We start from the raw sequence: 27,843 nt of genomic DNA, 5'->3' as shown, positions 1-27,843 counted from the left end.
TTAAAACATGTCTGTTTACATATATTTTAGAGGCTATTTATACAGAAAATGTGTATAAAACCCATATAAACTGTATTATAATTATATGACAATATTTTCGGTTGACGATCATTCTATTACATCATTTCTGATATATCACATGCCTTACTTGATCAGTCCAATCACGTACCTCTTTGGACTCCAGTAGTGTGCTGTGAGGAACCTTCCCCCACTGGTCATCATCAGGAACCAGCTTGTCATCCAGCAGACGGAAGATACAGTTAGTCTCCACTATGGCACTCTCAAACAGCTCATCCTCCTCTGGTGGCCCGGCAGCTGTCGGAGGACACACACAAACACATAAGATATCGAGATAAAGACTTCTGAAAGACTTGTAGCTAAATCTTTTCAATGAACTTAGTCCCAATTCTCCACTCTTTCCTAAAGTGTGCACTTGCACACTTCCCGTCATGATTTAACAAAATGGTGGAAACTCCCTCCATCCAGTGACTCCACCAATGCTTTTCAAATCAAAGTGTGCAAGTACACATTTTTTGGAGGTGGAGAATTGTGACACAGCCATGGCCTCTGATGCTGTTCCTTACACTGGTAGGTCTGCTCTCCTCTCAGGATCTTCCAGAACTCTGTGGCCGCAGGGCTCTGGGGGTCGACCCCCTCCTCGATGGTCTGGATCTGGCTCGCTCTGCAGCCCAGATCCTTCTTAGTCTGGATGAACAATGCCAGCTCAGAAGCCTACAGTACGAGAGAGATACACACAACAACAGAGAAAATGTCACTATAACGGAAATACATGCACTGTACATGTCAATACCGTACATACAGTACAATACCAAATACCGTCAGCCCTGAAAGGGGCTTAGGTTAGCATTAGATTTACTTGCAAAGGCCAATGTCAGAGCCTGCTAGTTTTGTCCTACGAGTAATATTTTATGTTATAATGATGAGGCATTGTTCATCTTGGGAGATCAAGGGTCTCCATGCTCTAACTGTGGGCGCACTGTAGTTCGATGTCTGCCTGATGATACCCAAGTTGATACCAGTTAAGAATACTGGAGCTAGTATAATAAATATCAGGGTTGGGGGAAAAAACGGTGTAGCCTAGGGGAATCAAGTTAAAGTCACGGCGTGTTTGAAACGGTCTACCGTACACAAACAGAACCCTTTCCATGGGGAATGGGAGCTGCTGTAGGAACAGATGGGGACAGCTCTCTCTTCCACAGCGAGAGAACGGCACAAATGAACGGTGTGTCTGGGGCTGAATCCCAAACGGGGACCCTATTTCCTATAAACTGCACGACTTTTGACCAGGGCCGATACGATATCGCAGAACACGCGTCTGCTTCAACCAGAAAAACACGACAACACATCACCAGCTGTTGCCTGTGTGGGAGACGTTAAAGTCCATCCAAAAGGCCTTATTAAACATTTGCCTGCACCCTAAAATAACCCCCGAGCTTTTAAATCACAAATTGTAGCTAACCCAACCCGAGAGGACTGGGATTAACGCACAAGACATTTCCTTAATCCTGGAAGTCGTTTTTTTCAACACTGACACAGTTGGAGAGACGAGGACTCACTTTGCCTTTCTCGCCCACCTCACACAGTCATGCACACACACACACACACAGACACACAGCCACACATAGACACACAGACACACACACATACAGTCAGGAAACAGGGACTCACTTTGGCTTTCTCGATGACATTAGAGAACTCTCCCATCCAAACAAAGCAGTGTTGAGGAGTAACCAGGAGGAAGCAGTCACCACTGTTCAGGGCCGAGGCTCTGGGCTCCACTAGTCTGGTCTGGACGTGACGGCGGCCTGGGTAGATAAGAGAGAGGGTGAGATTGCGTCGGAAATGGCACATGGCACCATATTCCCTGACAAAAGCTTCAATGGAATAAGGGCCCATAGGGCTCTGATCAAAAGTAGTGCACTACAGTATAGAGGGAATAGGGTGACATTTTGTCAACCACATGTTTTAACTATTCCAACGTGACCCTCTCTTTCCAGCTCTAATCTATTTCCTCCTTATCTTTTTCCCTTTGCATGACTGGCCCTAATATTGTGCTCTCTAGCAGTTTGAACACACACACACAGAGAGAGAGAGAGAGGTTAGCAGACAACATAGGACCCTGCCTGCGTCCCAAACGGCATCCTATTTCCTATAAGTGCACTACTTTTGACCAGAGCCATATGGGCCTCGGTAAAAAGAACTGAACTATGAAGGGAATAGGATGCCGTTTGGGTGCAACATCCTACTTCAATGACGCAGAGTTCTCCAGAAATAACTTCATTTGTTCTCTTTACCTGTCCTCACCTGTCCTCATTCAAGGAACAACCTGGCTGTGGAATATTCTCTGTCCTGTTCATATTTTCCTAGGACATTGGTCAATGTCAAAATAAATGCGGGTCTTGAATTGATACAGCTCACCTCAAAACCGAAGTTTGTCCGACGTTTTAAGACCTTAAAAAGTGAGAATATATCCCATGCTATCTGTACTGTGGATAAAGCTACAGGCCTCAATCCCAAAATGAATGGGAAAGATACTAAAGACACATCGAGGTCATATTCATTAGGTATGAAACGTAAGAAAACTGACAGAAACAGGGAGGTACTGTATCTACATTTTGAAACAACGTGCACTAATGAATAAAGCACAGCAATGCAGTAGGCATCTCACCTTTGACCTGCATCAGCATGACATTCTTGTACGGCACGGCGCTGTTGTTGGACATCTGCTCTGAGATGTTGACGCTCCTCAGACTCACGTTGCTGAAGTTCTCCTTACTGGCCAGTCCAGCCAGGGCCGCGTCCGAGTACTCCGAAGTCTTACTCACTAAAACTCACAGGACAAGGAGCGTGTGAGGGCTAGACACTATGTGTGACACACAGGCACACACACACTCACTCTGACTTGCGCACACACACGCGCACACACACACTCACTCTTCTCATCCTTGATCCTCTTGCTCTCTATGAGGCCGATGTTGAGCCTCTGCTCAGTGTACTCGTGTCTGATGTCCTCCCTGGCCGCCAGCATCTTCAGAGGGTTCTTAGACGCCCGGACGTTCCTCGATGGTCTCACTGCTCGTTTGTGCTGCGCTATGGCTGAGGTCAACCTGCACAGGGAGGGACAGAGGGCAGGAAGAGAGGGGGCGAGGGAGAAAGGGACAGGAAGACGGGCAGAGAGGACAGAGATGTAGTGAAACTCCATGCAATGGAGCTACACCCAATGCCACACGTCTGCTCCGACCAAAGTAGGCTTGCAGAAATCCTGTAACTCCAGAATTCCTCCTGATTCCAGGAATATTCCAACCAGGATTTCTGGAAAATGTTTGGGAAAGTTATGTTGCAATCCTAGAGAAAATACATTATTTGGTAAATCATTTGCTTACTTGGGCGCCTGAGTGCCGAAGATGGCATCAAAGTCCTCGTCGATCTCGATCCTGCTGGGCATGCGTGGGAAGTCAGCCACGTGCCGGTAGAACTTGGAGAAGATCTCATCGTCCATCCTCATCACCTCCTTCACAGCCTTCTCTGTCACGGTCAGAGTGGTCTCCTGAAGACCTGCCACTAGGGGGAAACACAGTAAAGTAAGCCTTGTCCAAGCCAGAGCAGCCCATACGGCAGGAGCCCATCTGCTCCCTCTCTGTCACTGTTAGGGCGGTCTCCTGAAGACCTGCCACTGATAGAAACACAGTAAAGGTCCAATCACTACTGTAAATGACTACTGTAGCAGACTTCCCGATGCTTGATTAACAGAATAGCTTCCTTCCTCAGAAGACCACACTGGTATTCGATATTTGATCTTCTGTCTCACAACACTCTTGAAACATCTTGAGCCAGTTACGCTACTAAAAAGCATTTGTTGGCGTGGGTCGAGGCAACTGAAAAAACGATTAGCACCAACCTTTACTGTTCAGACGTCCCAAAAATGTCTCCAATTTATCCAGCTTTTTATCCGACTCCAAGTTCATCTCTGGTCTGGCTTCGATTTCTGGATGGATAAAACACCAGATCAGACAACAGAGTTACAAATATTCCTGACAGATTTAGTATGGTCATGTTGTGATTGTATGTTGTCATAGAATTGTGATTAGGGTCAAACAATTCTGGCAACGTTCTCCAAATCCCGGTTGGAAGATTCCTTGAATCAGGAGGGAATAAGCAGGAAATCCATGTGTCCTCCAACCAGGATTTCAGAAAAATTGGGGGAAAGTAATTGGAATTCTGCAGTCCTACATTGCATCTTTCATTAAGTGTATGACTGACCCTCCTGTGGTTTGATGACCGGCACGTTGCTCTTGAGTTTGGTGGAGACAGGAGACAGGATGGGGCTGATGGCTGAGGAGGAGGCTGCCAGACCTGCAAACACAACCACACACACACACACACTCTGAGAGGAAAGAAAATCATACTATCCTCAAGGGTCCAGAAACCATTCCTGTGATTTCACTTGTTTTTATCAACTTACCCCAAACAGCGAATCACTTTCTCATCCTTGTTGTGCAACATGGGGGCCCTGAAAAAAACACGAAAAAACCACCCTATACGTCCTTTTAGAAACAGCAAAGATCTCAGCATAGCGATGCAGGTCTTTAGATGTTGTACAAATGAAGCCGTGTCATTCTGAACTCGATCCGCAACGTTATGTTCACTACTTTTGTGCCACTCGAGCCGTTTCCCCTATCCAGCTGTTCCCTTCTCCGTGTAGCCTGCCGCTACAGGTAACTGCCAAAATAAAGGAAACACCGACATAAAGTGTCTTAATAATAGGGCGTTGGGCCACTGCCAGAACAGCTTCAATGCGCCTTGGCATATATTGTACAAATGTCTGGAACTTCCTGTGTGGAAGCATCTGCTTTCAAATATTCTTTGTATCCCTCATTTTTTCAAGTTTTTCTTTATTTCGGCAGTTACCTGTAGAATGGAGAGAGTGTAACAGTTCCAATGGTGGACATGAAAGAGTCAGGTGCAGAGAGCAGGGTAATCTCAATCGAGTGGATTTATTATTTCACCCAGAAATAATCACATAAACGGCGACGCCACACAAACAACGGGCGCGTCAAAATACTGTCCAATAAAAGTAGGACTGAAATCCACTATACGAAACACCACCAACACAAACAGAAAAACAAGCCCGCACAAAAGTCGGCGGGCCAACTGGGTTTAAATAACCCCCTACCCTAAACACAAAACAGGTGATACAAATTAGACWAACTCAAAMGAAAACAGAAAAGGGGATCGGTGGCAGCTAGTAGACCGGAGACGACGACCGCCGAGCGCCGCCCGAACGGGAAGAGGCACCATCCTCGGCGGGATTCGTAACAGAGAGAGGTAATCACTCGAGTTTCAACAAAATTGAATATAACCTTGCGGATAAAGTTAGGAATGGCACAATTCCACGTGTACAACATTTAAAGATCTGCATCACCGTGCTGAGAGATTTGCCATTTCTAAAAGTAATGTTTTTGGAGCCTTTGATCATTTTTTTTTTCAGTGGCCCCGTACTGCATAACGAGGATGAGGAAGTGAAGTGTCTGAACCCTTCTAGAACATGCCATTTACATCAAAAAATAGAGATTTGGTTTTCTAAAAGAAAACGTCTCATTTTAATATCTATTGGTGTGTAGTTGTTGTGATCATCTCATATGTTGTTATGTATGGTGGTTATATATCTGCCCTCCTGCCTATTAATTCCCCTTGTGAAATAAATAGTGTTTTGATATTATATATATTTTTATTTATTTGTAGTTGGGTAGCCTCAGTGGACTTGCACATGCTCTGGTTTGACTGGCGCCTAGCCCGAACTCCGCTAGGCAAAACGAACAGGTGTGCTCGCATACCTTCGACCTTCACTTGAAAAACGAGAAAAAAGCTGCAATAGTACCGTTTGTCCACCTTGAGACACCGTAGCCAGTATACACTTCCTCAAAATAGTCAGAATTCATCTAAGATAACTCCAGAAATCTGTCATTCATTTAGAAGTTTTTGCCCAGGAGATCTTAGACATGCAATTTTACATCTAACTAGGATGTTTGGTGCAGTATTTCTCAAGTGAAAAAAATTGCATGAAAACGAGTTGTCTATCGTTGACAATGACAACCTACACTTAATTGAAGAATCCCTACTGTTGCCCAATCACCGACAAAGGTGCGTAGACTTTGGCTTACAAACTTCGGCTTGCCTCGAGAACATATTTTGTGTGCACGAACAGCTGAAAAAAAAATAATAATGTTTGGCTGGGAAGCATGCGGACCGGTTAAGTTGACCATCAGTGGGCCGTGCTCTGACTTTTCTTGACAATGCGTGCAGCCACGGTGTACAAACCTTTCTTGACAATGCGTGCAGCCACGGTGTACTAACCTTTCTTGACAATGCGTGCAGCCACGGTGTACTAACCTTTCTTGACATTGCGTACAGCCACGGTGTACTAACCTTTCTTGACAATGTGTGCAGCCACGGTGTACTAACCTTTCTTGACCATTTGTGATGCCAAGGTGTACTAACCTTTCTTGACCATGCGTGCAGCCACGGTGTACTAACCTTTCTTGACCATGCGTGCAAGCCCCTGTGAACTAACCTTCTTACAATGTGTGCAGCCACGGTGTACTAAACCTTTCTTGACCCATGCGTGCAGCCCCTGTGAACTAACCTTTCTTGACAATGCGTGCAGCCACGGTGTTACTAACCTTTCTTGACAATGCGTGCAGCCACGTGTACTAACCTTTCTTGACATGTGCGTACAGCCAGGTGTACTACCTTCTTGACAATGTGTGCAGCCACGGTGAACTAACCTTTCTTGACCATTGTATGCCAAGGTGTACTAACCTTTCTTGACCATGCGTGCAGCCACGGTGTACTAACCTTTCTTGACCATGCGGGCACCCTGTGAACTAACCTTTCTTGACAATGTGGCAGCCACGGTGTACTAACCTTTCTTGACCATGCGTGCAGCCACGTTGTACTAACCTTTCTGACCATGCGTGCAGCCCCTGTGAACTAACACTTTCTTGACCATGTGTTCAGCCACGGTGTACTAACCTTTCTTGACCATGCGTGCAGCCACGTGTACTAACCTTTCTTGACCATGTGTGCAGCCACGGTGTACTAACCTTTCTTGACATGCGTGCAGGCACGGTGTACTAACCTTTCTTGACCATGCGTGCAGCCCCTGTAACTAACCTTTCTTGACCATGTGTTCAGCCACCGGTGTACTAACCTTTCTTGACCATGCCTGCAGCCACGGTGTACTAACCTTTCTGGCCATGGTGGCAGCCACGGTGTACTAACCTTTCTGACCATGCGTGCAGCCCTGTGAACTAACCTTTCTTGACCATGCGTGCAGCCACGTGTACTAACCTTTCTTGGCCATTTTCAGCCACGGTGTACTAACCTTTCTTGACCATGCGTGCAGCCACGCTGTACTAACCTTTCTTGACCATGTGTCAGCACGGTGTACTACCTTTCTTGACCATGCGTGCAGCCCCTGTGAACTAACCTTTCTTGACCATTGTGCAGCCACGGTGTACTAACCTTTCTTGACCATGCGTGCAGGCACAGTGTACTAACCTTTCTTGACCATGCGTGCAGCCCCTGTGAACTAACCTTTCTTGACCATGTGTGCAGCCCCTGTGAACTAACCTTTCTTGACCATGTGTGCAGCCCCTGTGAACTAACCTTTCTTGACCATGCGTGCAGCCACAGTGTACTGGGTGGAGTCGTTGGCCACCCCCTTGCCTTTAGACACCCAGGACTCCTCCCGTGTTGAGATCATCTGCTTCCTCTCCTCTATGGACATCTGAGCCTGGTTCTCCATCTCCTCTCCCATCCTCTGAACACACACAGTTACACACTGTTACCTTCTGGTTAGTACAGGGTTTTCACATAGGGTTCAATGCTGTACAGTAAGGTCACCAGTGATGTATTAGTTAATAAATAGGTAGGTAAAACGTTGATCACCGCTCGCTGTGACTAAAGTAGTGCTCCCTATACTTTAAATGCATTTGTTTTCAGCAAAAGGTGGGTAAATGCTCACGCAAAATAAAAAAGGTGCATAAATAGTGTTTACCCTCCACTACACCACTGAAGGTCACTGTATCACTCTGATAATATGAGAGAAAAAGTGGAAACCAGTAGTGGTTGGTGAACGGAGGATGAGTCATAGCCATTAGGCTGCAACAATTCTGTTCCAGCCATTACAATGAGTCCATCCTCCGACTTAAAGTGACACCAGCCACAACTGCTCTGATTATATGAGGACAAAACCACAAAACCTTGGAAATGATAGCAGCACAGTACAGTGGCTTTGCCTTTGTAGGACTATCCCATAGAGGTGTAATACTACTCATACACACAAAACAAAGAGACAAGAGTACAGTAAGATAAGTAGCAATAGGGGGAGGGGTTCAAATCGTGTGCACACTCATTAACGTAACCAACTTAGATTTTAGTGGACGGGGAAAAGACAGATGCATAATCACCTAACCTTTCAATGGCATGCATGAAGGGATAATGGAAGACCACCGGCTGAGTCTTAAATGACACCCTAATCCCTATATAATGCCCTACTTTTGACCAGGCCCGATAGGATTCTGGTCAAAAGTAGGTCCCTAAATACGGGATAGGTGACCAGAGCCGTATGTGCCCTGGTCAAAAGTAGTGCACTACATAAGGAATGGGGTGCAATTTGAGACACAGCCCAAGCTTCCAGTACAGGCAGAACAGTGAAACGTGGCTGGTCCGGTGCGTGTTCTTACCTGACTATGAAGGTCAATAACTTGGCACTTATGGCCAAGGGAGATTGGAGGAAAATATGTGGAGGAAAAGACAGGCTCCTAAGGACAGAGGTGATTGGATACGTGGATAAGAGGAGAAGAGATGGTGGAGGGAGGAAATGGAGAGGGATGGGGAAGAAAGTTACAATCAGGCAGACATATACAGAGGGATGCTAGAGAATAGAGTTGGGCAGCCAGGTATATGATCATACCGTATACCGGTGAAAATCTGAATACCGCCCCAACACTACTGGAGAAAGGATGCAAAGGAGAGAGACCACACCATTCCAAACCAGAAATGATAATTGTGACTAAGAGACCCAGAGCGAGATACTGAGAGCCACTGAGGGACAACTCACAGAGATTATTTTGGATAAATCAAGTCTGAAGTCATGATGATGTTTCCATGGCTGAAGCAGACTGAGCCGGCGTTCCCCAGTCAAACCTTTATCTGGTTCACAGTGTATTTTCCCCTTTAAAGAGAGACAACATCTCCAGAGCACCATCGCCTGAGCCCCTCACATCCGTACACGTCACATGAAATGCAAAGACATGCAACAGTGGAGTCTGGTGAGGGGAGGACGGGCTCATAGCAATGGCTGGAATGGAAAAAATGGAACCGTATCCAACTCATGAAACAATGTCTTTGATGTGTTTGATACCATTCCATATATTCCGTTCCATCCATTACTAGGAGCCCGTTCTCCGATTGAAAGTCCCACCAGCCACCACTGGCGTGCAAGTGTTAAACGTTTAATCATGAACACATTAATCGGTAACGGGCAATGCACATTGCAGCTGCTGTATCTAATACCCATCACACAGCTGATTCAAATAACCATCATCATGCTTTGATTATTTGAATCAGCTGTGGGGTGCTAGGGCAAAAAACTAAACGTACAAACACAGGCGGGACCCCAGAACCGAATAAGGGAAACCCTGGTCTAGACAAGCCAGCGACGACTGTCTCAGTGACAGTCTGTGATACAGTCATGAAGAGAGGCCATTTGTTTCTGTCACTACTGACTTGTGACAGTGGTTCTTCCTTTAAAAGTCGCGGTGTACTGCAGCACAGCTTGCGGGGTGCTGCAGAATTCTATGGCGCGTCATTTAAGCGTCCGCCATAGTTGCCGGGACGACGCAATTTACCACAATCTGCCACCGTCTACCACAAACGGTTGCGGCATGAGCTCAACACGTTTAAAGGAAGAACCACTGTGTGAATCAAGTCTCTCTCCATCACTACTATGCAGTGTGCAGTTCAAAAAACAAAACATTTTGAGGCGAAAAACAAGCAGTGACTGGCAGCAACAAACACATCGCATCTTATCTCTGAACACTATAGCGTAGCTAGCTATATTGACTTCAAACCGAGCAAAAGTGCAAGAAGTTCAATCAGAAGCTTAGGGAAAAAGAAGCAGAGTCAAGTCCATCACCGGCATCCCATAACACAGCCACAAACCATCAGAGGTAGGGTAGCATCCGACCACAGCAACACTGAAGAGCAGTGAAGAGCAACACTGAAGAGCAGTGAAGAGCAACACTGAAGAGCAGTGAACAGCAACACTGAAGAGCAGTGAACAGCAACACTGAAGAGCAGTGAACAACTAGAGTAGCAAATTTCTGGTAATTTGCCCAAAATTTCCAGGTTTTCCAAGGAGGGAATAACTAGGAAAATCGGGGAATTCTTCCGCCGGGATTTCTGAACAACCTGGGAATTTAGGGAAAGACCACAGCAACACTGAAGAGCAGTGAACAGCAACACTGAACAGCAGTGAACAACAGAACAGAAGAGACTGAAAGAAGCAGCAGGTCACACACAGAGCTCAGTGGACCACCGTTGGCACTGGGGCACAGCACCGTCGTCAGGCCTTACCCACAGCTGGTCAGACACAGTGACAGCAGCGAACTCATCAATGACCATCACTTCCTCCTGAAGACAGGGGAAACACAGAACACGTTCAAAGGGAGAAGGCTAGTGCCAGGCTAGCCTAGTAGAAAATGTGCCAAACAAGACAGAAATGTTGACTTATCAAATATTGCGTGACATATATTTTGGAATCTTGGCTAGTAGAATGTCACCTTGGCTAGTAGAAATTGTGGTCTACTAGCCCAACTGGCCACTGCCCAAAATCTTTCAATTGCAACCCTAGCCCCAACCCATTACTGTTGCTACTGTAACATGAGGCTTAGAAGAAGTGTGATCAACGGGAGGATTTAACATGAAGTATTAAGTACACAAACAGACAGGATTTAACCCAGATTACAGCACAATGGGGTGCATCATTAACAGAAAGGAGGGGCGATTCAATTATTCCAAGAAGTCAGTGTCTCTGTTTTAGATATAATCTGAACTGAATATGCTCAGTTAAACCAGAATTTCTGTGAAGTGGCATAGAGTAGACTAATTCATTAATTCAACGTAATACTGTACAGTAAAAATACTGTACATTAAACAATACATATAATCACATGCCATTCTGTAACCATATTGTCAAATGACATATTGGTGGAACTCAATCTTCAATCAGAGTGAGCAATTTTGACTTGCTCTTGTCCCAGTGTAAAGTAGAAAAGAGATTTCTCCAAGGCCCCAGATTGCTAATTCCACAGGGAGACTGGGCCATATGTTCCATGCAGGGCTGTGTTGGCCCCAGGCACTGGTCCCAAATACCACCCTGTTCCCTATACAGTGCACTTCTTTTGATCAAGGCCCATAGGGCTGTGGTCAAACTATGGTCAAAAGAAGGGCACAACAGGGAGCCAATTGGGATAAAGGGGGAACCAGCCCACTAAGCTGAGCTGAGCTCACACTGGAGCAGATGGGGCTGATGAATGGCAAGGGGGAAATGAAAGGCACCCTCACATAAAGACCACGAGAGGCCCCTTTAAAATGGCAACCAGGAAGAGTGCCCTAATGAGACTACTTAAAGATGGTAAGCACAACAAATGTGTAACGTGTCACGAAACGGGATGACGTAGTACACAAAAAACAGGGACCGCTTTTGGAAGGTGAGCCTCACTTTCGTGAACAAAAAGTTTGAGAGTGCATCTTTAACTTTAAGTATGACAAAAACAATGAGCACACGAACGTTTTATGTGAATGCATCTAAATCCACCTGACTGTAATCATTTAGTACTGTCTGGGTAACGGGTTGAGTAACGATGGTTCAGTAGGACAAAGTCTGGGCTGTTGAAACACATTTCATTCATCATCACATGATCTCAATAGATGCTGCGTGTTGTACTGTTGTAGTTATAGTGCAGTACAGGGAATCTCCATAGAGTGTGTTTGTGTGTATCTCAAAATGGGGCTTCTCTTTCTAGATTCAATTTGGAGGTCCAGCTGTGTGTAGTCTCACCTTCTTCTTGTAGGTTTGCTCTGCCTCCCATCCCTGTCCTTGTACTGTGGAGTGTCTCTCAGTCACAGCCACCTTCACCACTTCCTGCTTCTTATTGATCCTGTTCCTCCAGTCCTCTTCACCACTCTTCTTCAGCAGGGCCAGCCTGGGAGAGGGAAGGAAAGAAAGAGAGAGAGGGAGAGAGAGGTTAACCCCTTCACCACACTTCTTCAGCAGGGCCAGCCTGGGAGAGGGAAGGAAAGAAAGAGAGAGAGAGAGAGAGAGGTTAACCTCTTCATCACACTTCTTCAGCAGGGCCAGCCTGGGAGAGGGAAGGAAAGAAAGAAAGAGAGAGAGAGAGGTTAACCTCTTCATCACACTTCTTCAGCAGGGCCAGCCTGGGAGAGAGAAGGAAAGAAAGAGAGAGAGAGAGAGAGGTTAACCTCTTCACCACACTTCTTCAGCAGGGCCAGCCTGGGAGAGGGAAGGAAAGAAAGAAAGAGAGAGAGAGAGGTTAACCTCTTCACCATGAACTACATCATCATGCACTGGCTTTTATACACAACAAGTCCGTTTGGTGGAAACACACCACTGGTGGAAAAATGTGCATATTTTATTTTTGCGGATTTTGGAATATTCCCATGAAAATCTGTCGCCAATTGCATGGAAACTGAGCTACTAACAGTCTGACAGGGCCAACATGAGAGCAGTACTGTAGAACAGTAGCTAAATCTACTAAATCTCTAAGCATCCATCCCAAATGGCACCCTCTATTCCCTTTATAGTTCACTACTTTTTGGGGGGTAGGGGCCTGGCGGAGTGGGATTTGGAATGCAGTCAGGTCATAAGTAGTGCAATATATAGGGAACAGGACACGGGTGCCATTTGGGACAGTGGGACACAACCTAAGGATGTCTACAGACTGCAGCCTGATCTCCGTCTCCTACCTCTCCTCTCTCCAGGAACAAAGAGGGGAAATACACAGTGGCCAGAAATAAATCACTTTCACCTCGAAGAGAGGCAGAAACTTAGATCCCACAAGGACACAGGGGGACTCTGAGGGTGCCCCAAATGGCTGCCTATTCCCTATATAGTGCCCTACTTTACAGAGAGCCATTCAGACAATTACAAAACTCCGGTAACTTTCCCATAAGTATAAAAATGGTGGTTGGAAGATTCCCGGCATCAGAAGGGAATAAACAAGGAGATTTGGAATCCTCCAACCAGTATTTCTGGAAACGTATGTACAGTACAACATCCTGCCATGTAAGCACCCCCATTTGAACCGCAGTTGGAATTGTTACCCCATCACAGAAACCCCGGCACAGACTAACCTTTCTTTGATGGACATCTGTTTGGAGGACATCTCTGAGAGTTCTGTTTCGCCGGGGGAGAGGAAGTCGGAGACACTGTGTCCTGTGATGTCGTCACTGTAGTCCAGAGGCAGGGTCTGAGACTTGACCAGCGGCTGAGGGAAGGACGCGGGCTTGGGCAGAGTCTGGGGGGCGGTCTGGGGAGGAGGAGGCTGGGATAAGGACTGGGGACTGGGTTGAGTGTGTGGGATTAGCTGAGAGTAAGGCTTGGGAAGTGGCTGGGTGACGCTCCTCTCCCTTTCCTGGGGCTTGGGCTGGGATTGGGCTGGCGGTTCCTGGGTGAAGTGCTGGTGAGGTTTGGAGTAGGGCTGGGGCTCAGTTTGTGGGGGAGACTGGGTGAAAGACTGGATCTGCTGCTGTTTCTGCTGGTTACTGGAGGTGTGAGAGACACTCCTGGAGCCCCGCTGTTGTCACAGTTCTCAATGACACACTGGTGTGCTCGGTGTCTTGGTTGGACCCAAAATATAAGCAAAAAAAACACCCACAACCCCACCCACACACAACACACAACACACACAACACACACACACACACAACTACACCACACACACACACACACACACACACACACACACACACACACACACACACGCACACACGCACACACGCACACGCACACAGAAATTGCATTGTAATAAATCCACCGTGTAATCAATACTCACACAGGGGGAGAAGCAGACCCCAATAACAGCCCCTCATAGCACACACGCACGCATACGCACGTGCGCACACCGCGTACAGACACACATTCGCGACTGCCAAGATTTTGCATACAATCATCATGATCAGTGTTCAGTTCACGCGGTCTCCAATGCTCAGACGTTGTCTATAACGTCCGTGCTCATTCACGCACGGGCAATTGTTCTCCGTTCCTTTTAGGGTTCCTTTCCATTGTTCTCTACGAGCGTTCTCTCTCTCTCTCATATGCTTTAATAAAAGACGACCCTGCGTCCTCTGGACACGATGTATGCTGACAGTCATCCAGACACACAGACAGATAGGGTTAGCCGTGTTACACTGCCTATCTGCACTGTCTATCTGCCCTACTGGCACGGCGGAGCACAATGCCAATGCGTAAACCAAAGCCTGCAACACTGACATCCATCCACGGCATCCACAGAAACATATCCACACCTCAATCATACTCGATTTCCATTTGGAATCGCAATCACAGACGACCCGTCAGTGAGAGTGGTCCTGCATTTGCAGACAAAGGGAGCCGCCGGGACAAATGCATGCACAAATATGCTAATTAGATTCAGCTGAAGCCGTGTCTCTAGTCTTCCTGTCTGTCAGATCGTGTCCGTGATGTGATGGGCACAGACGCATTAGGCGTTAAGACAAATCAAACCAACGGAGGCAGTGTGTAGCCAATGGAAAGAGGCATGCAATTAACATGCTGCATAATCCATGAGACAATAAGATATTTCCCTTGTCCTCTCGGTCTCTGGTCTGCATCCCAAATGGTGCCATATGCCCTATATAGTGCACTCTTCTGAATTGGAAAAAACGTCTTGACTGCATCAACCGTCCGTATAATGAATGCATATAAATAGTCCTCTCATCCACATGCATGTTTGTTCAGCATTGGTCAAAGTAGCGCGCTACGTAGGGAATAGGGTGCCCTTTGGGAGGTGTACAATGGTCTGTGTTTCCTACCTGAGAGGAGTTCCCTGCTCCTGCTGCTCCGTGTGCTCGCTCTGTCTGCTGTGTGCTGCAGCTCTGTGTGTCTCTCTGAGCTGTGTGTCTCTCCCAGGTAACTCCCGTGCTCTTCCCTCTCCAGGGTGATGCTGCTGCTACTGCCGTATTTATCTCTGTCTCTCTCTCTGTCTCTGTGCTGCCTGGGCTCCACCAGCAACTCACCCCTCCCGTGCCTCGAAGAGGGAAGCTCGACGGACTCCCGCTGGCTACTGTTGGCGTGCCGCGGCTGGGACTGGGGCTCTGGGGCTGGGGGCTGATAGCGCTGCTGTCTGCTGTCGGGGGAGTGGAGCCTTCCCTTACTGCTGCTGCCTCCAGCACCACTACTACCACAGCTCTCTCTCTCCTCTCTGCTGGCCCCTCCTCCCCACACACCCTCCTCCTCCTCTCTCTCTCTGTGGCCAGTGGAGGAGCGACTGGCTCCAGGAGCGACGCCACTGTCTCCTCCTCTCTCTCCGGCTCCTCTACTGTGAGCCTGCTGCTGCGGTTGCTGCTCTGAAAGGGGAGGGCCAGGGGAGTACAGATCTGGTTCAGGGAAACTGGAGGAGTCACCGCCCTTAGTCAGGCTGAAGTACCTGAGAGAGAAAGGGGGGGGGGGGGGGCAAGAGAGAAACAGACAGACAGACACACCACACACACACAACACACACACACACACACACAACACACACACACACACACACACACACAGATAGACACAGACAGACAGAGAGAGAATGAAAGAGACAAGACAGACACAGACAGAAAGACAATTCATGGTTTCAATACCAGTGAAGGCTGAATTATTTGACACCATGTCATAACATGAGAAAACACACACACCTCACCCCTCCCCTCTCCTGGGTGGTGGTGGTGGTGGTGGGGGTGGTGGTGGTGAGGGGGTTGTAGTGAACGGCCGTAGATTTCCCGAGGTGGACGTCGCTGCCGCTGGAAGTCGCCGCGGTTACCGTGGCGACCGAGACCTGGGAGGTGACGGCTGCCACGGAGCGGACCAGGGAGGCAGACAGCGGCTCCAGCTTGACCCCTCCCCCTCCGTTCTGCAGCTGCAGGAAGCGTGAGAAGGGATGGAGGGAGGGATGAATGAATGAATGGAGGGATGAATGGCGGGGGACACGGAGGGATAAAGGGATGGGGAAAGGACAACATGCAGTCAGAACAGATACAGTAAGAGATGAAACCGACCAAGTAGAGCAGCTCTTCACATTTGGTCATACAAAAACACTATCGCCAAATCTAAACAAAACATGCCTTAGACAAGGCAGGGCAGTGGTGTAAAAAACTTAAGTAAAAATACTTTAAAGTACTACTTAAGTCGTTTTTTGGGGTATCTGGTTTGCTTAATATAAGAAATTTGAAATGATGTATACTTTTACTTTTGATACTTAAGTATATTTTAAACCAAATACTTTTAGACTTTTACTCAAGTCGAATGTTACTGAGTGATTTCGACTTTTACTTGAGTCATTTTCTATCAAGGTATCTTTACTTTTACTCAAGTATGACAACATATACCTGTCATACAAATAATATCACAATTCACAAGTCATTGCCTCTGACCATATCCCATTTACCCCATTCATAATAAGTGACCAATGGAAGGCACTGTAAGATGTCATTGTCTTTAGCAGTGCATAATCGTAGCATTAAAATGTTATGCATTATAATTCATCCTGATTTTTAGGAGTGATTCTCTTCTGTGATGTTCACCTGAAAGTGAGCACTTACCCTTTGCCCTTCTTAAAATGACCTTGACCTACAGTGAACCAAGCAGCATGCATGAGCACAACCTCCCTACCATCTTTGATGATGGGTCGAAATGTGATGCCCTCTATCGACTTAATCAACATGAATTAAACCTACAACATTCCAGCCAAATCTGTATGCATTCACCTTTACTGTACACTCTATTTTCAAGGCAAGACAGCATTTGCCCAAGAACCAACCTTGCATGCATCTGACTCTAATACATTCCTAAAAATATTATTACTAAAGTGTTCATGCATACTTATTCAGCCACTGGATAAGCCTTTTAGAAGAGCAGAACTCTCTTGCTAACACGATACTCAAGCATCTTGCCGCAGAATATCGTTGCATTCGCTAAACACGACGGCGCTTCCATGCCAAAGTCTTCTGCAAGCAAGCACGACGTAGCAGCATCATGTCACGACATACTGTAGTCCTTCACGGCTATATGAACGACGCACTATGTGGTTACGTCATATCTTCAAAGTGAACGCCTGAATGAAAACCATGGACTCTGTGAGGGCCGAGCATTTCAACATCTTCATTAACCGAGCCGTAACGCCAAGCCATACTGTTAATGGGCGTCACGGCTCGCCAAACGAACGCATACAAGCTTTTAGAATGTTATGAGCAGGCCACTACCAGTCAGCAGCATTGTTCAGGCAGGTTGCTAGGCAGGCTCCTACTTGTTCTCTCTTAGTCAACGGAGGAGGAGGTGGAGGAGGAAGAGCGGTAACCATAGGATCTATCTCCTGTACGGACACAGCATGACTTCACTTAGAGGGTTGTTTTAGACCAGTTCACATGAATGTTTCAGTTCAATATTAGGCTGCTTTTCTGGAATATTTTCTTGAGACTTGGAGCACTTACTAATTGCGTGATTGTGTAAGTTCTTTGGTGTTTACACAGAATGATCAACCTGTAGTTGTATCAGGGCAAAGAGAAACTAGTTTGTGCATTACGACATACTCTCAGGAACAGTTTCCAAAAACATGGAGAATCTCCATCGGTGGCGTTTTAGTCCAGGACGAGGCTTAATTTGGGTCAGGGAAACTGGCCCTCGGAGTAAGGCTTGATACTTAGAGGCTACAGTTTTGAAGAGCAAGAGAAAGGAAGCCCATCATTTTGTGGTCCCGATTCTCCACCGTTATCCCTAGGTGTGCATTTGCACACTATCTCGCATGGATTTATCAATGGTGGAACCTCCCTCCAGCCACTGCTTAAATCATTCCTATGCTTAAAAATCCATGTGCACACTTCTGGACAAGGGCGGATAAGTGAAACATGTCCATTGTCTATCTGGTTTGAGAGAAGGGCAGGACTCTATACCTGATCCACCTCTCCCTGGGTAATAGGCTGGGTCTGGAAGCGGCTGTTGGCTCGGCGCTGGCGGGTGTCGCCCCTGGAGGCCCCGGCCCCCTCTGCAGCAGGCTTTGAGGGCTGCTGGGACAGCTGGTTGAACAGGGCCATCTTCTCTGCAAGGCTGTGAGGGGAAAGGTAACATACTGTATGTCAGTGTGTGGTCTGTCACTAGGGTCTATCACTTCCATTGAATGTTAGCTAGCGCTAAGTAAAGTTAGCTGAAGTTTTTAGTGGATATTTGAAAGAAACATGGATTACAGTTTCTCCTGGCCCATAGACTTCTTTCAGGGTGAGGACCCATCTCAAATCAAGTTGTAAAATTTAAGACATGTTGCCATGAGTTCAAAGAGAATTAAAACCAAGCTTCAATTGCAACTTATGAAGTGAATGTTGGCTTTTTGCTATTTTTTTTCAATGTGATCTATTTTTGCTTCCAAACACCCTTGAATGTGTTTACATAAGAGGATAAGAGTTGAGCACATTCTCTCTTTTTACCTGAGAGTTGAAAGGTCGGGCTCATCTGGAACCAGGTCCTCCATTATCTCCTCAGGGCCAGGCCCAGGCCCTGCTCCATCTCCTTTAGGCTGGGCCTCCCTCTCCCTTTCTTTCTCCCCGTCCTGCTCTCCACTGCTCCGCACCATAGAGCCGTGCTGCGATGCCTCCTGCAGGCTGGGAGGAGGAAGCACACACACACACACACACACACACACACACACACACACACACACACACACACACACACACACACACACACACACACACAGGGGATGAGTGCAGATCGTGCTGCTATGGGTTAACAGCTGTAGGGCCATATGTAACACTGTATTATAATGTACTATACTGTACAATTGACGGACAGTATCTAGCAAGAGCATGCCAACATGCTAGATGATCAAGTAGGTCATCAAAACACATTCGGTGAAGTAGCAATACTACATTGTTAATAGTCAGACAAATCTGAACTTTGCACTGAGCTCAACCACATGAACACAATAATGCTTAAGTCCTGGTGACACTTGTGATCAAACGAACTACTCATCTCCATAAAGCACGTACAGTATCCTGTGAACAGCATCAAGTCAAGTCATTGATATTCCTGATCAGAACATGATACCGAAACGCTGCATCCCGATTCCCCACCCTTCTCTCAAAGAGCGCAATTGTACACTCCCTGTCGTGGATGTAAAGGCATAGGAGAGCGGAGCACGCGGGATGGCGGATAAGGGTAGTAAGCATTGGCAAGTGCATACTTTTGGAGAAGGGTGGAGAATCAAGATGCAGCCATTGGGCAGCAACAGGAGTTATAAGTAGATGTGTGAGGACCGCACTGAGATAATCATGGTGCTCACGCAGTCGGCCATCTGTACTAGAGGATATGGACGGTTGGGTTCTCGCAGCGTGTTAAGTTTAACCTCAGTCGGTAAACAAACCGGGCCCTACACGCGAACCCGACACACTGAGCTTTAACTGGCTTCACCTTTGACCTTTTCTCCCTCAGTCATAGCTTTAGAAGACGTGTGACACATTTCAACATAGGAACTTAAAGGGATAGTTCTCACCCGCATTACAAAATGACATGGCTAGGTAAACGAAAGCAAAAAATATAACCAAAACCAAAGACAGCATGGATTGCTTATCTTGTCCACGGACGGTTTACAAGGAATCCCAATATCTCATTTTGTAATTTAGGTGAACTATCCCTTAAAGAGTACAAACAACACTGAAAGCAGTAGGGGAGAGTGGGGTACGTTGAGCCACCCTTTCTTTCTAGGAAACCGTACACAAAACGAGTCATGTGACCAAATATTTAGGAAGAGGTCATCATTTCATTGTTTCCACTAGATAGCCCAAACACAAAGTCAAAATTGGGTATTGTAAGAAGTCAAGAAAACAATCATGTGCTTTTTGGTCGTGATTTAAAGTTAGCGTTAAGCATAAGGTTAGCAGTGTGGTTAAGGTTATGGTTAAGGTGTGGGTTAGGTTTAACATTTGATTTTAAGAGGACAAATTGTAGAAACAGGCAGGGTTYATGACTTTGTGACCATGTTAATTAGTGACAACCTCATTTCATGGAGTCTGTGAAGGAAGAAACCACATGGAACAAGTATTTATTAAGATTTAAAAAAATGTAATTTGAATGAATTGTGTTATAGGTTTCATGATGCTTGTATTGAAGCCAAAGTAGATAGTTGTACGATTTGGGGTCTCTATAAACTACTATATGAGGTCCTAAACCTAACATGAAAGTGCATCCTTGTAAGTGTGTGGGCTAATATAGTCAAAATGTTTGCCTTAGGGTAAATTGAGCCAATGGCCATGGGGTAAACTGAGCCAATGGCCACCATACTCCATACAAATGATGATTACATTTTGTCCATTTTATGCATAATGGGGGGAATTCAGATCTGAGTTCCCTTTTTATGCACCCTTCTCTCTACAGGTACTCTGACCTTGAATTTAAGTATGGGAAAATGCATCTGTCAGCCAGGTATTCGTTTGGGGTGGAGATCACAGAAATGGAAGTGTGTCTACAGATATGCTATATTTTGACCTTGACTTAATTCCCTCATAATTCCACCATGCGCAGGGAAACCTTGAATAAAGTTGAGCAACATGCCAGATCCAAGTGGAAAAACATCAACTTTCTTTTTTCCGATAGAATAATCTCCATGCATTGTAATTTATAAATTGATAAGAGCTAATCCGTTTGGATAAGTGGATTGTAAATATAAATGACAATTGTTTTAGATCTAGTTTACCTTATGATCGCTGGATGTAATTGTGAAAGCAGTCATATTTCAGCAAACGGAAAAGCATGTCAACTTGACAGGTATTTTGGCCTCTTTTCAAGTCCGCCCGGACTTTTCAGTAATTTTTAACCATTTCTCCCATATGAATATTAGCCACTAATGACTGTTCGTTTCCTTCATTTTGAAGCCTACATTTTTGCATCATACCATTACATCGTTTGTTTACCTTTCTTTCCACTGTCACATCTGTGTGGTTGTTCCTGATTGGGTCACTACAAATAGTGGATCAGATTAGGATAAAGTATTACAAGTTGTGCAATAATTTGGGCCATGTAGCTTATTTGAATCATTATGGAACGCAGACCATACCTAGCAGTTTAAACCTGGAGCCTGGCGCACGTTCCACGACAATTGGAACTTTTGTCATCACAGTTCTGTGATTAGTGAAGATTAGGGTGGATTTATAGGACTATTGATCAAGCCCTATTGTACACTTCTCACCTTCCAATATGTCATGGATTGAAGCATTTTAATATGGCAACTTTCAGGATAAATGAAACCACTGTATTTTTTATTGACTAATAAAACATTTTGTGCAAAGGCTGTCCAACTCTGTTTATGTATGATTCATAAATACTTCCAATACCCTAAATAATCTACAAAATCAGAATATTTTTTTAATCTACCAATTGGTGCTGGAAAGGAAACGAATATGCAGGTATTTAGATGGCTTTCTTTCAGTGATCCCTATTCTGAACACGCCCCTCGATAAAAAGTATATTCTACTGAGTCTGTCGAGAATTATTTTCTAATTAAAGGTACACCATATTTAAAGGGAAGGCTTTACATGAATGTACTGGAAACCCCATTGAATAAAAACTCCACAAGAAAATCTGTTGGCTAGCAAGTGGGAGGGTTCTCAGCAGTTTAATTTAATTTATTTAGTGTGCGCAAGGGAGACACTCCTGCAAAACCCATTGCGCACTTGCATACGGTAAGTCTGAATACCAACTATTAAAAAGTGCTTAAATCAAAACGTGTTAAAAAAAATAATAGATTTCCTAAGTCTGAATCGGGACCAGCATGCATAGTAATTTGCCGTGTGTCATGCATATGAACTCAGGATAGCCGTTTGTATTGTTACAGAGCAGACATCAGCATGCTCCGTGTATACAAATGTAAAACAGGCAGGGGTCTAGTTCCCCTTGAGGTTCTTGAGAAAGCAGCCAAGGAAGTTTTGGATGGAAAAAAATAGACTGAATGACACTGAAGAGTTACAACGACAAAAAAGAAAACAAATATGTACCTGTACCAATGAGAGGCTTTGATAGAGTGTCAGAGGCATACAAGGTCTTATCTGACGACACGGATTCTGAGCTTGCTAATCAAGAATGTTGCGGACCAGTTGCATGGACCTCAAATGCAGAGAACTTGCCTACAAACTGTCACTTCGAAACAGCATCCATACAACTGTTCAATAAATGGAAGGGTAAGGAATATTGAACAGAGAAATCTATATCTGAATATAGCATACATATTATTTAAGATATACAATATACCAAACCCCCATTCCATGAAAACTTTGACCTAACCAGCACCACCACCCACTTACCCCAAGGTGGCTCAACATACCCTGTCCCTATGCTCAACTTACCCCATACCAGGGTTAAGGTGTGCCGAGGGATAACTTCTTTTAAAATAAAAATGGTTATGTTTACATGAATTCTGATTATTTTCAGGGATACACGAAATCCGGAAATATATGTAGAGTTCTTTGTGAGAAAGAACACTATATTTCCCTGGATGTAGTGATGCTGAATGTAAAAAAGGGCTCAACTTACCCCACTCTCCCCTAATGCTTGCGGAGTTGAAATGTACTAAAGAATCTATTGTGTTAAAACAAGTTTATTCCCCCTGTAAGGTTCAACGTCACCCCAAAGTTTTCCAGAAATTCCAGTTGGAAGATTCCTTGAATCACAGGGAATAAGAAGGACATCCGGAATCATCCAACTAGGATTTCAGAAATGTACTGCAATTTTTTTGAAACACTATGAATTAATCAATCGTAACTTAATATCCATGCATTGCCACGCAAGAAAATGTCAAGCTAAATGGAAGGTGAAAAACATCAGTCTTGCATGGAGAAAGAGAAGACTATCAATTAGGTAAGCCCATGTCTTGAGCTCACACACACACACACACACACACACACACACACACACACCTGTAACTGGTCATGGTGGTGCTGACTACAGTGGGGCTGGGGATACGTGCTACTGTGGTGTGGACCGTCACCGATTGTGAGGACAGAGCAGAGACACTTTATATGTGCAGAAAAGTGTCCCACATAGACAGGGACAGTCACATAGGGAAAGGAGTCACAGAGAGATAGAGAGAGAGAGTGAGAAAGAGAGAGAGAGATAACGAGAGGGAGAGAAAGAGAGATAAAGCGAGAGAAGTCACAAACGTGAGAATCGGAGAGAAAGAAGAAGTCGACAGGGAAAAAGAGTCAAACAAGAGCATCACAAGAAGAAAGATTGGAAAGAATATCTTTATATTGACCAAGTGTCGTCATTTTTTTTACCCTTCCATTGTAAACAACATGACGGCAAGGCAGCACTTAGCAACGATCAGAGAGTGACAGACGTACGTGTGAGCGATGTCCACTTCCTCATTGGTGATAGGCTGTGTGCGCGCACGGTCCTGGACTCGTCTCAGGCGCCTCTCCACGGCAGGGTTACGGGACCGCGGTTTGGGGACGCTATCTGTGGTTTTCTCCAGCTCCTGTGGAGTGGAACGAAGAGAAACATGCTTATAGTAAATCTCTGCTCATCAACAACATGCATCAAACCATGGGAATATACTATTTGCGACGGTTTCCCGACACAGATTAAGCTGAGTCCTGGACTGAAAGCATGCTCAATGGAGAATATCAATTGAAATCTTTTTAGTTCAGGACTAGGCTTAATCTGTGTCTGGGAAACCGGCCCTCAATGTAAACAACTACACACAAGGCAGATACTGTACCCTAAATAGTGACCTCTTAGCAGCCACACTCATCTTAGCTCTCTCATCAAGCTTCTCTTCGTCAGCTGCAAAAGGTAAAGGCGAACAATTGTCAGTCCACAACACATCCACAATACTAAGGTAAACCCACTGAGGAGTGCAATTAATGGGTTGAATTTAATTCATTTCAGAAATTACGAATTGACCCCAACCCTGGTGTGAATGTATTTCCTTGACCTCAAGCACATGTTACCTAAAATCACCCTACCTGACACAGTAAATTAATCTAGAGGAGGTTTATTTTTTGTTCAACACCTTTCTAATCTTTCTTAACCTCAACAAGTCCCTCAGACACATCCATACATTGTGTTGTCAGATGGTGAGCATTCTGGCTAATGAATAGTTATTCAATTGAGAGTGGTGTTGGTAACTAAACAAAGCAAATCATCTCCACTGTTACTTGCCTTCTGGGTTCTGTAGCTCGGTTGGACTCAGACGAGACCTGAGGGAGAAAACAAACGACAAAACAAACAAGACATTGATCCAAATAGACTCAAGAATGGTCTTTTGCTATACGGCACAAGAGACACATTTATTGAGAGCATAAAATCCCCATGGTCTGCACCATATATCCCACAAACTCCAGGAGAAAAAAGAAAAGCCACTGTCCACAGTACACCCACTGGTGATCTTAGCAAATGTATTCTGTGTACCTTTTCTGAGAGACCTGTCCCTCGGGGCCTTCAATAGCTATCAGACTCTGCAGAGGTTATGGACTGTCCTAAACCTCTCACCTATCAGACTCCAGCCGCTCTGCAGAGGTTATGGGTGGAGTCCTAAACCTCTCACCTATCAGACTCTAGCCGCTCTGCAGTGGTTATGGGTTGCGTCCTAAATCTCTCAGAGGACTTGCGGATGTCTCCAGGGGTGATGTAGCGCCGCGGCCTCCTTGCCGCACCACGCTCGCGATCAGCGCTCCCAGCAGCCGGATCTACTTCCATGGCAGTAAGCTCTACTTTAGTTGGCTCCCTTTGTAGGGTCACGTGTTGGGATGGAGAGAGTGACGAAGGCAACAGAAAAGGAGGATAATAGTGAGAGAACGAACGGCAAGGTCAGTTTTCTTCCACAGCAATCCAGACATCCAGGTTAGAGGTGGTGAAGTCACGCACAAGACGATCACACCGCAAAAATTAACTGTCCCCAAAATGAAGGATTTTGTCACCAGCCCAATTGTGTCTGAACCCACACACAGCACAACATGCAGCAACAAACCCCTCAACTTTGCCCAACAGGCTGACAATAACATAATATGTCCAAGCAGCTGGCTAAACAAATAATACAAACCCATACTGGCTTAGAAGATCTCTTGATATCACGTTTGATTATGCAATATACTGCACTCAAAAAACACACAAGCGCAAACATCTCAAGCCTCATATTAGGATGAGAGTCTATATTAGTGTTAGGCAAAGCAAACTGATTAAAGAGTCAGTAAACATGCTGTTCCACCTACAGCTCCGGCTTCCTGTTGGCGTTCTCCAGATATGAGTGTCGGAGCTGGGCCACAGAGACCCTGGTATCCAAGGTCCCCACCTCCCCATTGGGCAGTACCCCCACTGCCACCCCTCCCTCCCTGGCCAGGTGGGCTGCCATGGTAGCCTCTCTGCTGGCGGCTGCCCTCTCCATGCTCCTATAGGCAGCCGAGCGCTGACTTACGCCGATGTCGGACATGGAGCGCGTGCGGACCTTGAGCTTGGGGGGCCCAGCCTGCCCAGCTGGCTCCATGCTCCTGTGTCTGGCCTGAGGGAGGTAGGCACCCCTCTGGAGGTAGACGGCCGAGTCACCCTGCTGCTGGTCCTGCAGGCCGTGTTGACCCTGGAGGTCCTGCTGACTCTGGGGCTGCGGATGCCGCTGGAGTTGCTGGTGCTGGTGGAGAGGCTCAGGAGCCTGTTGCTGCTGGCTGGGCTGGGAGTGGGAGGTCTCCATGCAACTGGCTGGACCTGTCTCCTTTGTGTCCTGGCTGTGGCTGGACCAGTGCTGCTGCTGCTCCCTGGGCCTAGTCTCCCACTCCTCCGAGTCCGCCCGACTCGTTCTCCTCCCCCCGGAGCTATAGCTCTCATACTCCATGGCGGTTGAGGTGGTGGAGTCGTCCTGGCGGCTGACTGGCCCCAGGTGGGGCTCCCCTCTCTGGGGGTCGTCCACACTCTTCTCCCTGCGGCGGATCTCTGAGGGCAGCACGGCCTTCCGGCTCTTCAGCAGCCCCTCGGTGTGGACCTCCTCTCTCAGTGCCTGCCTGCTCTCCCTGTGGGTCTCCCTCTGGGTCGTGAAGATGTGGTCAGTGCTCACCCTCCTCCTTGGAGTATCCACCTCCACCACAGGGGCTCCAGGGAGCTTGCTGGCCACAGGGGCCGGCATGGCTAGGTAAGGCTGAGGGTCCATGTGGGTCCCCTGGTGACTCCCCTGATGGGTATGCTGGTGGCCCATGGCAGGGCCTGATGTGTGGGTGTGTGGTGCTGGGGCGTGGGGGTATGGGACGTGGGCGAAGGCAGGTTGGGAGGGCTGAGAGGAGGGGCCAGTCCTTTTGTAGGTGGCAGGGTCAGAGCTGTGGCCACGTTGGGGCATGTAGTGAGCTGTGGTGGTGTGAGCACGATCCCGGTGTCTCTTCACTGGGGGCTCTGGAGCTGGACCCCGCTCTGCAGGGGCCCTTTGGACTCCGCTCTCATCTTTCGATACTCTCTCTCTTACTCTGATTCTTAAAGGGGGAAGAACCGATTAACGAACCATAGCACTCATTTTCAAATTGAAGACAATCAATGAGACACCGAAATAAACGACCACAGTGCCCTTGTCAAATTGATGACGTAGTAATTTGAAATATATGTCATTAAAACGGTGTCCAAAATATAGTGCCCTGGTCAAAAGTAGTGCACTATTTCGGGAATAGGGTGCCATTTGGGATGCAGAATGAAATGCACACCAAGTCGACTATGAATGTCAAGTCAAGTGATTATTAATTAAAGAATGCCATTAATCTAGGGACAACAAACAGGGATATATAAAGACTGCAGCACATGCAATCACATTTATCTATATAAAAAATACAGACTGACAGAATGGTTAAGTTTAGGTAGCGACATCATTCTTGGGTGGTAGGTAGCCTAGCGGCTAAGGTCGCTGGTTCAAATCCCTGAGCTGAATACGTGAAAAATCTGTTGATGTGCCCTTGAGCAAGGCACTTAACCCTAATTGCTCCTGTAAGTCACTCTGGACAAAAGTGTCTGCTAAATAACTCACATGTAAACGTATGTTCCCATGTTGTGGTTCAAGACTAATCCTTGCTATATCATCTCTAGCTGACTCAAATTTCTCTATGCCAAAATGTGAGCGAGCCTAAACTATTTTTATCTATGACCCCTTGCTCTTAGCAGCCAAAGGTCAAGTTAGGTTGCGTCCCAAATGGCAGGGCTCTGGTCAAAAGTAATGCACCAAATAGGCAATAGGGTGCCATTTATGACGCACCCATGCTAATCTCCTTGTACACCACTAAGCCACCCCTAATTGACGGGCTGACGCTTCATTTGACATGGCATGGAAGGAGTTTAGATAGTATACACGCTCCATAGAGACAACAGCACATCTCCATTGTGATCTAACACTTCACTTATTGTTGCTAGGCAGACAAGGTCACACGTAGCCTGAATGCCAATCTGTTTGTGCTACCATGCCAAGTCCTTGTCACTCATGTTGGGCTTGACAATGACAACAATGGAGTTGGCAAAAGCAC

The 27,843-nt window shown here is 46.3% G+C and overlaps 1 protein-coding gene across 1 annotated transcript in view; it reads right to left on the bottom strand.

Moving 5' to 3' along the window:
* Positions 1-27,843, bottom strand: part of LOC111979532 (supervillin-like) — a 63,746-nt gene that overhangs the window by 8,203 nt on the left and 27,700 nt on the right. Inside the window, 25 exon segments of the mRNA XM_070449108.1 lie at positions 170-315; positions 585-732; positions 1,690-1,826; positions 2,690-2,845; positions 2,956-3,128; positions 3,405-3,582; positions 3,920-4,006; positions 4,282-4,374; positions 7,690-7,843; positions 9,146-9,259; positions 10,663-10,719; positions 12,149-12,293; positions 13,462-13,902; positions 13,904-13,946; positions 15,160-15,773; positions 16,021-16,241; positions 17,628-17,693; positions 18,271-18,424; positions 18,799-18,972; positions 23,278-23,373; positions 23,704-23,837; positions 24,081-24,145; positions 24,524-24,561; positions 24,909-25,088; positions 25,573-26,811. Coding sequence (XP_070305209.1) covers positions 170-315; positions 585-732; positions 1,690-1,826; positions 2,690-2,845; positions 2,956-3,128; positions 3,405-3,582; positions 3,920-4,006; positions 4,282-4,374; positions 7,690-7,843; positions 9,146-9,259; positions 10,663-10,719; positions 12,149-12,293; positions 13,462-13,902; positions 13,904-13,946; positions 15,160-15,773; positions 16,021-16,241; positions 17,628-17,693; positions 18,271-18,424; positions 18,799-18,972; positions 23,278-23,373; positions 23,704-23,837; positions 24,081-24,145; positions 24,524-24,561; positions 24,909-25,088; positions 25,573-26,811 — 5,053 coding nt within the window.

Source organism: Salvelinus sp. IW2-2015, linkage group LG19 (assembly GCF_002910315.2).
Source record: "Salvelinus sp. IW2-2015 linkage group LG19, ASM291031v2, whole genome shotgun sequence".
In the NCBI taxonomy this organism is placed as follows: domain Eukaryota; kingdom Metazoa; phylum Chordata; class Actinopteri; order Salmoniformes; family Salmonidae; genus Salvelinus; species Salvelinus sp. IW2-2015.
This window is presented reverse-complemented; position numbering and strand designations above follow the sequence as displayed.